Source organism: Canis lupus, chromosome 36 (genome assembly GCF_011100685.1).
Source record: "Canis lupus familiaris isolate Mischka breed German Shepherd chromosome 36, alternate assembly UU_Cfam_GSD_1.0, whole genome shotgun sequence".
Classification (NCBI taxonomy): domain Eukaryota; kingdom Metazoa; phylum Chordata; class Mammalia; order Carnivora; family Canidae; genus Canis; species Canis lupus.
In genome coordinates, this window is record NC_049257.1 from 16,810,081 (window position 1) to 16,818,036 (window position 7,956).

At 60.2% G+C, this 7,956-nt stretch overlaps 1 protein-coding gene across 1 annotated transcript; it reads right to left on the reverse strand.

Annotated features, from left to right (window-relative positions):
- Positions 1–2,690: 2,690 nt before the first annotated feature.
- On the reverse strand, positions 2,691–4,990 carry DLX2 (distal-less homeobox 2). Its single transcript, XM_038584510.1, has 3 exons — positions 4,427–4,990; positions 3,709–3,893; positions 2,691–3,195 (listed from the first exon to the last, which is right to left on the reverse strand). Exons 1-3 carry the CDS (start codon positions 4,836–4,838, stop codon positions 2,788–2,790), a joined length of 1,005 nt encoding a protein of 334 aa, XP_038440438.1. The 5' UTR covers positions 4,839–4,990; the 3' UTR covers positions 2,691–2,787.
- Positions 4,991–7,956: the final 2,966 nt, after the last annotated feature.

Sequence of the window (7,956 nt, forward strand, 5' to 3'; positions counted from 1 at the left end):
GGAAAACAATGCAGGAATGGAAATGGACACTGGATTTGTAGCCTCCCTTGTCTTTCCCAGAGCCTTGCCCACACTCTGTTGGAAGCTAGACTCCATACAGGCCCGGAAACTGGTCAGAAAAGACAGGATTTGTCTAAGGATGGTGCCACTGAACCCAGAAAGTCACCCCCATCTCATGTCTGTTTTTTTGGCAGAGGTGAGTTGAAGACACACGGGATGGCCTGAATCGCCATCCTGGAGGAGAGGAAGGAAGCCTGGGTGTCCCCCTAGCAGGGCTCTCTGGCCTGCCCCTAGTTTCCTCTCTCCTAAAGGCTGGTCCCTTCAGAGGGGAGGGCTGAGATTCAGGTTCTCCTGTAAGAAGGGGCCAGAGCTGAGCTCTCTCAGCCCTGGAGTGTGCTCTTCCACAGGAGGTGAAGTGGGAAAGTGCCCTCCGTAAGGGGGGGCGGGGCTCAGAATCGCAGGCAGAAGTAAAGCCTCCCTGTTTGGGGGGCATTGGGATAAAACAATCTACTACTCACAGCAAAAATGAACGCTTCCCATGTGCCAGGCACTGTGTTACATCATCGTCTCGTCCTATGCTTACAAAAACTCGGAGATCGCTGTTATTATTTCTCCTATCTCCTAGATCTGCGAACTGCAGCAGACAGGGTAAGGGGGAGGAGGGGAGCCCAAAGTCACCGAGTCCGTGATGCAAACTAAGATGCTTCTGCTGTAGGCCTCAACGCTTTGAAGGAAAGGGAGTTTTAGTTCAGGCCTGACTTACCCACCTAGCCCTGGCCTTCTCAGATCATGACAGAAAGTAGGGCCACTTTCAAAGCTGGAAGCTAGCTGGGTGGGCCCCAAGGTGGAAGGCAGAGGTGAATGGCCTGTGGACCTGTCCCCTCAGAGAGTATCACGCGTGAGGATGCCACTCGCACAGCAACGTGCCTCAGTCTCTGCGCGAAGGTGCCTGTATGCACGAGTGTGCTTATGTGGGTTTGGGCACCAGTGTCTGCGAATATGCATATGCGTGTCCGTGAATTTCTATCAGTGATCTGTGTGTGTGACTCAGGGGGAGTGTGACTGTGAGTGTGTGTACGAATGAGCATATGTGATAGCGTAGATGTGACTCTAAGCGTCAGTCACAGTGTGGGATTGTATGTGTCTTAGCGCGGCCTTGTGTGCCGGGGTCGCCCTGCATTCCAGAGCAGCCAACCGAGTTTCCCCCAGAGGGCCGAGGTGACTCACCGAGCTCTCCCGCTTAGCCAGCCCCAGGAGGGCCACGGGGGGCAAACGGAGGGGAGGGCCCAAGGCAGGGGTCCCCCTCCGGCCCGGCTTCTTGGGGCCGCGCTCGGGCTGCGACTGCAGGGCCCCCGCGGCGGCTCGGAAGCCCTGCCTGGCGGGCCCCACCGGCGCGGGGGCGGCGGAGACCGCCCAGGCGCGGGGCAGTGGCGCCGGCGCTGGAGGGGCCCGGCGGGCGGAGGCTGCAGCCGCCCGGGCGCTGGGTGACTCACCGCGCGGCGAGCCGCGAACCCCGCGCCAGGACTCGGGCGCCCGCGCGGCCTGAGCGTTTCGGGGAGGCCCGCGCGGGGCGCGCCTGTTCTCGCCTCGCCTCCCCGCTGTCACAGCCTCTGAACCACGGAGATGTCACTCCCGGCTGGCCAGGTTCCCCGCCCGGGCGGCGGCTCCAGGTCCCAGGTCGTGACACCAAGGAACGAGCGCACACATCCAATGGAAACAATAATTTATTTAAATAATCTCTTCATATTGTAAAATCAACATTAAGAGCATGTTGTTTTCATAATAAATAACCCCAAAATACCTTTCATTTCAAGAACAAAGACTTTAGGATAAGATAAAACAAAACCAAATCAGTAGCTTAGTGTAACTGAGAAAATTTTCAAAGGGAAAAATAAAAATGGAGAGGTTGCTGAGGTCACTGCTAAACCGCAGTTTTCACAAGTGGGGGGTTTACAAAAAGTCTGAAAAGACGAGTATTTTTATACAAATAAATCAGTGGGAAAATCTGCACAGACACCTTTATTTACAAACTCTATGTCGAAGTCCAGCCTAATAATCCTGAATAGGTCTTAAAAAAGATAATTTAAACACATTTTTTTTGCAGTGTCCACATATTAAAAAATCATTTTTCCCCAACATCAAAATGAGGTCATCCGCAAAGGCACCTAAACTTTTAAAAAAATAAAAATAAAAAAACTCCACTGGTGATGGATGAGGAGAGAGCTAAGGGAGCGCGTTCCTGGGGGAGACCTAAGGCGGGGCGGAGGGGGGCTCCGAGGGCTGGAGACAGCGGGGCTGGAAGGAGGCGGCGGGCAGCCCGGGTCACGGGGGCGCAGGGGGAGGGCGCGCGGGCCGGGGAGGTCGGTCAGCCCCGGGGACTGGAGCTGGGCCTGGGGGCGGGCAGGGAGAAAGGAGCCTCAGAGCACCCTGGAAGCCTCGCGGCCGGGGAGGCGTGCCTCCCCCGGACTCAGCTCGCGGCCCGCGGCGAGGACGGCGCCCGACCGCCGCGCGGGGCGGGAAGGGGAGGGGAGCCATGTCCCAGGCGGGGGCTCGGTCGGAAGGCGGCCGAGGCGGGCGGCGCGGCCCGAGGGCCTCCGGGAACCTTCCAGTCCCCCGCCGCTCGGAGGCCGCGCGAGGGAGCAGGGCCCGGGCGGGCCGTCCCCGGCCGCTCCTCCCCGAGGATGGGAGGCGTCCGCGGTTCAGCTGGAGGGATCCTCTGGCTTTGGGGGCGAGCCCCGAGGATCGCCGGTCTCTGCTCTCTTAGTCTCTGGCGCAGTCTCCCTCGGGTTAGAAAATCGTCCCCGCGCTCACCGGGGCGCCCCCGCCGCCGTGGTGGTGGTGGTGGTGGTGGTGGTGCGGCTGCGGCGTCTGCGTCGGGTGCAGCAGCGGCGCGGCGGCCTGCAGGTGCGAGGCCGGGCCCGAGGCCTGGTGGTACCACGGGTAGTTGCCCAGGAAAGCCGAGGCCGCGCTGCTGGGGCTGGAGCCCGAGCTGCCCGCGCCGCTGCCGCCGCTGCCCGGGCCGCCGCCGCTCCCCATGCGCGGAGGCGCGCTGAAGTCCCAGGAGGCCGGCGCCGACACGGGCGGCGAGGCGCAAGGGGGCGAGGCGCTGGCCCCGGGGTGCTGTTCCGACGGGATCTCACCGCTCTTCCACATCTTCTTGAACTTGGACCGGCGGTTCTGGAACCAGATTTTGACCTTGGTGGAAGAGGCACACCGAGCGTTAGTGGAAGGACCGGGGTGCGGGCAGGGGAGGGGTGGCGGCGGGGAAGCGCGCGCGGCAGGCGAGCGGGTGCGCGCCGCGGCCTCCCACGCTGGGAGGGCTCCCACGCCGCGGGGGCTCATCCCGGGGAGTCGGAGGGGCAGCGGGGTGCGCGCTGCGGCGATGCAACCAGCGGGACCCGGCCCGGAGGCCCAGTTATTTCACCCGCTTAATCAGGATCGCGCGGAAGAACCCCGGGGACGCGGGTCTCGGCCCGCCCGGCCCTGTCGTTTTCTCCCCCGGCGCCCCCCGCCCCCCTACCCTGCGGGATTTCAGTTTCAGGCGCAGAAGTTTAGGCCGCCCACCCAAGGCGCCAGCTTCGTAATCCTTAACATTACTTGGAAATACTTTTCCAAAAACGTCGCCCTGACTCCGCCTGCTTCTCAGCCATCCCAGGCCAGCGCCCTCCCCGCGCCCCCCGCCCCCCACCCTCGGCCCCGAGCCCTCACCTGAGTCTGGGTGAGGCCCAGAGACGCCGCCAGCTCCGCTCGCTCGGGGAGCGCCAGGTATTGAGTCTTTTGGAAACGCCTCTGAAGAGCGGCCAGCTGGAAACTGGAGTAGATGGTTCGGGGCTTCCGGACTTTCTTTGGCTTCCCATTCACTATCCGGATTTCAGGCTCGAGGTCCTCTTTCTCTGCAACGCAAGGCAATCGTGAGCACAGCGCAACCGGGGGCAGGGGCAGGGGGCGCGGGGAGGGGGGGACCCAACAGTTCCCGGTGGGCGTAAGGGCCTGGCGGGGGGGACTTGGCCCGAGCCGGGGAGCGGGTTGGCGGGGGCGCTGCGGGGCGCCCGGACTCGACTTCGCTAAGTGCGGACTCGCGCCGCAGTGGGCCCGGGGAGCGGGGCTCTCCGGGAAGGCGGCGGAGGAGTCAAGCGGCGAGAAAGAGAGCAGGTGGGAAAGAAATGAGGTTGCCACGAAGCAGGCACCGCGCGCCCACGCTCGGCCCCCCAGGGCCCCCCGGTCCCACCAGCTGAGCCCCGAGACACCGTCCCCAGTGGCCCTCTGCAGACTGGTGCCTGAGAAGGGTGAAAGGCGCAGGGCGGGCAGAGAGCCGGCCAGCGTAGGCCAGGGTTCTGGATGGATCCCCGCCCCGAACAGTTTAACGCACGCGTCCCGATAGCTCGCTAGAGCGACTCGGCCCCCTCGGTGCCAGCGCGGTGCATACCGGGTTCGTTGGTGGCCGGGGAAGAGCTGGCCCCGTAGGGTGCGTAGGAGGTGTAGGCGGCGGTGTAGCCCAGGTCGTAGCCGCTCTTGGCGGAGTAGGGGACGTTGTTGAGGCCGCCGGCGTGGTACTGGTAGGAGCCCATGTGCGCGTAGGGCGAGCCCCCGCCGCCGCCGCCGCCGCCGCCGCCGCCGCCGCCCGCCGGGTGCTGCTGGTTGGTGTAGTAGCTGCTGTCGGTCGCTGTGGATACCGGGAGCGTGGGCGACTCCTGCGGCTTGTGGAGGCTGCTGCCGCTGCTGCCGCCGGGGCCAGCGCCGCCGCCGCTGGGGGGCTGCTGGTGCTGGTGGTACGTGCTGGAGGCCGCGATCTGGGTCGAGTGCATGTCAGCCACCAGACTGTCAAAGACTCCAGTCATCCTGGCCCGGGACGGGGCAGCGCCGCGGCGGCGGGCGCGAGGGGGGAAGCGAGGCGCCTCCTCCGTCTCTCCCCGTCCCCTCCGGCAGCCAATGTAATTGCGGGGGGGTGAGGGAGGGTGGGGAGGAAAACCAGAAATGGGGCAGCGGTCTGGGCGACTCCTCCTCCGGGGGAGGCGATCACCGTGCCCTGCTCGGGACGGCCGCCGCCGGCCGCATCCTCTCTCCGCCTCTCCACCCGCTCGGCTTCGTGCCCGGGGCCGGCTCGGGCTCGGGCGGGGGGCGGGCCGCGCAGGGGGCAGGGGCGGCGGGGCCAGGCCGGGGCTCCGGGAGGCGGGAGCAGGTGAGCGGCCCCGAGCGGCCTTACGATTGTCTGCGGGGCGGGCTCGGGCCGGGCGGGCATTTAACCCGCGTCACGTGAGCGCCGGCGACGTCACCTGGCAACAGCCAATCCGCGGCGCCGGGCCGCGGGGCTCGGGAGCCGGGACCGCCCGGCCGGGGGTGGCGCGGCGCGCGCGGGGCAGACGGGCCGGGGGGCGAGGGAGCGGCGGGGCAGGGGCGCGGGGGGTCGCGGCGGCCAGAGCTGCGGGACGGAGGGCGTGCGGACGGGCACGGGGCGGGCATTCGTCCTCCGAGGAAGGAGAAGTGGGGTGTCCCACCCGGTCCTGGGTCCCAGCGACTCGAACCCTCCCGCCCCGGGTCTCTGCCTTCAAGCATCCGTCAAAATAAAGCGGTGCCGAGAGGCGGGCCAGGTCCAGCTCCGCTTTTCCTCGAAGGGTCTGGCAGTTGCTCTTGCCGGTCACTCGCACTTGACAAAGTCAATTGATTTAAATGATCCATAAACCACGTATAATGATACCTACTTCCACGTACTTGCTAACCAACCCACAGGAATATTAGGCAACTAATCAGATAATGTTTAAATGATTTTTCCCCCTTGTTGCTTGCGAGAAAAGCTATATAAATTCGAAAGTGTTATTACTAATGGCATATCTGAAACCTTTTTTTTTTTTTTTTTTTTTTTACTTTGTGCTTTCCCGGTAGGACGAGACTTCAAGCAATTATGTATATTTGATGGTTAACTGACAGGCGAAAAGCGATCCCGGGGATTTCCTCTCTGGGTTGGAATGCTAGAACCAGATTGACCAGATGGCCTTCAAAGTTCGCTCTGATTCTAAACTCTACGTTTTTACAGCCAAGAAGTGGCATAATACTTAGGTGAGAGCGTCGTCTCGATACTACAAGTGAACTTACAGAAACAAATAGAAAAAAAAAAGTTTTATCTCAAGCACTTAACCCTATTTTACGCTTTTTTGAATTTAAGGACCCTGTTTCGCCCTGGCATTGCAATGTCTTCTTTTCTTCTCTTTTATTTATTTTTTTGTCTTCTTCTTTTAAATCTGAAGTGGCGACTTTCTCCATATCAGTATTTCCTAGGGGCTGGGGGCCTGGCACGGAGTTGAGGGACCCGCGCCTTTCCGGGACCCCCCAAGTCCTCGGGTCCCGCGGCAGTGCTTGCCTTGTGGCGCCACCTGCTGGAGGTGTGTGCGGTTGCAGCGGACCCAGGAGACGGTCTAATCACGCTGAGGCGCCAGTCTCTGAAACCCCCCAAAAGAACAAAATAGTAATTAAAAGCCACAAAATTGTGCTAGTGCGAGCCATCTGAAGCACCCCTTCCTAAAGACATAACATGTCGCTGAAAGAACTTGTTTCAACAACTGCCTAATGGAAAACAAGTTGATACTTTTGAAAAATATGATCTGGGTCTTCTTCCCCAGAAAAAGCAAGTGTGTAATTAAAACTCCAGCATCCACACAGCTCCCTCTCTGCGGAATAATGAGGAAGGTAATCCACCCTCAAATCTGCCTGGATTTAGTTCCCAGCCTTCCTTTTGGTTAAGGAAGCCCCCTTGATGGAGGCTGGTGCACTAGTTGGAATGGCTTGGGGAGGTGGGGCTCAGCACCAAGGGACTGCATTGCCTTAGCGCTGCGCTCAGCCTGCTGCGTTGTGGGCCCCAGCTACAAAACTAACCTCTAGGTATTTCATCAGTATTGCCTTTTGGTGTCTTGACTCCAAATTCCAAGTCTTTCTGTCACCACAGTGGTAGCTGCTTTGGCCTGATACAGACACGACCACCACCACCACCACCCCACGTGAAAATCAAATATAAAAGAGACAGTTGCTCCAGTTTTGCCTTCTTTCTGCTCCTTTGTTCCTACTTCAAGCATGTCCTCTAGGCTTTTTCGTGGTGGCAAGTTTGTTGTATTCTGTTATCTATGAGAACCTCCATTAATAGCCTAAAGTCTAGGTCAACTGAGATCTGGAAAATAGCATCTTTCTGGAAGGAAATAGGACTCCAAGTTTCCCTTTAACTGAAAAACAAGAGTCTGTATGGGGGAGGGGGGGAGAGAAAAGACCAGAGGCAATGAACAAGGAGAGACAGCAAGAGCGAGGGAACCAGAGACGCAGAACTTACAAGGGCACTTGGAGAATCAAAGTAAAGACTTGAAATATTAATTCTGATAATCCAGACACAAAGCTGGATTTGCCCAAATGATCTGGTCACATCACAATATCTTGATGATTTCCTCATTTTGGTCTAAAGTCAAGGAGACAGTGCCCTAGAGAATCGACACATTCGTCCACGGTTCAGAGCAGAGGGATGCCCTTGCTCCACAGTAACCTGAGAGGGGTGAAGGGGGGCTCTCGGGCCGGCTTGGGGGAACACTTCTGTGTGGCCACACTCCCTCCTCTGCCTCAGGGGCATTCTTTCACTCTGCCGAGCACTAGAGAAGAATGGGGAGCTCAGGGTTTCCGCTCTGGCCTTGGACGTCCCAGTATCACCACGAAGGCATGCCCGCTGGGAATCCCGTGCCCCTCGGGTTGTTGCTGCGGCACTTTATCTGGTCTCGGGGTCCCACCGTGTCCTCCCTGAGAGCCACTGCAAGCCTTGCCGGATGTGGGCGGAATCCTCGTTCCCATTGTACAGAGGGACACTGAAGGGCCAGGGTGGAACCGACTTTCTTTGAATCAGGCGCCCCTCCTTTCTCTGTTGCTGTTGCGCAAATCACAGGGTATTGGAGCCTTGGTTGAACAGCTGGAGAACAGGTCTTCTGTGCC

Coding starts and splice junctions, on each gene's coding strand:
- DLX2 (XM_038584510.1), bottom strand. CDS start 4,838: ATGACTGGAGTCTTTGACAGTCTGGTGGCTGACATGCACTCGACCCAG. Junction 3,894..4,426: donor CCCGGCCACCAACGAACCCG/GTATGCACCGCG, acceptor CTTGCGTTGCAG/AGAAAGAGGACCTCGAGCCT. Junction 3,196..3,708: donor TGGGCCTCACCCAGACTCAG/GTGAGGGCTCGG, acceptor TCTTCCACCAAG/GTCAAAATCTGGTTCCAGAA.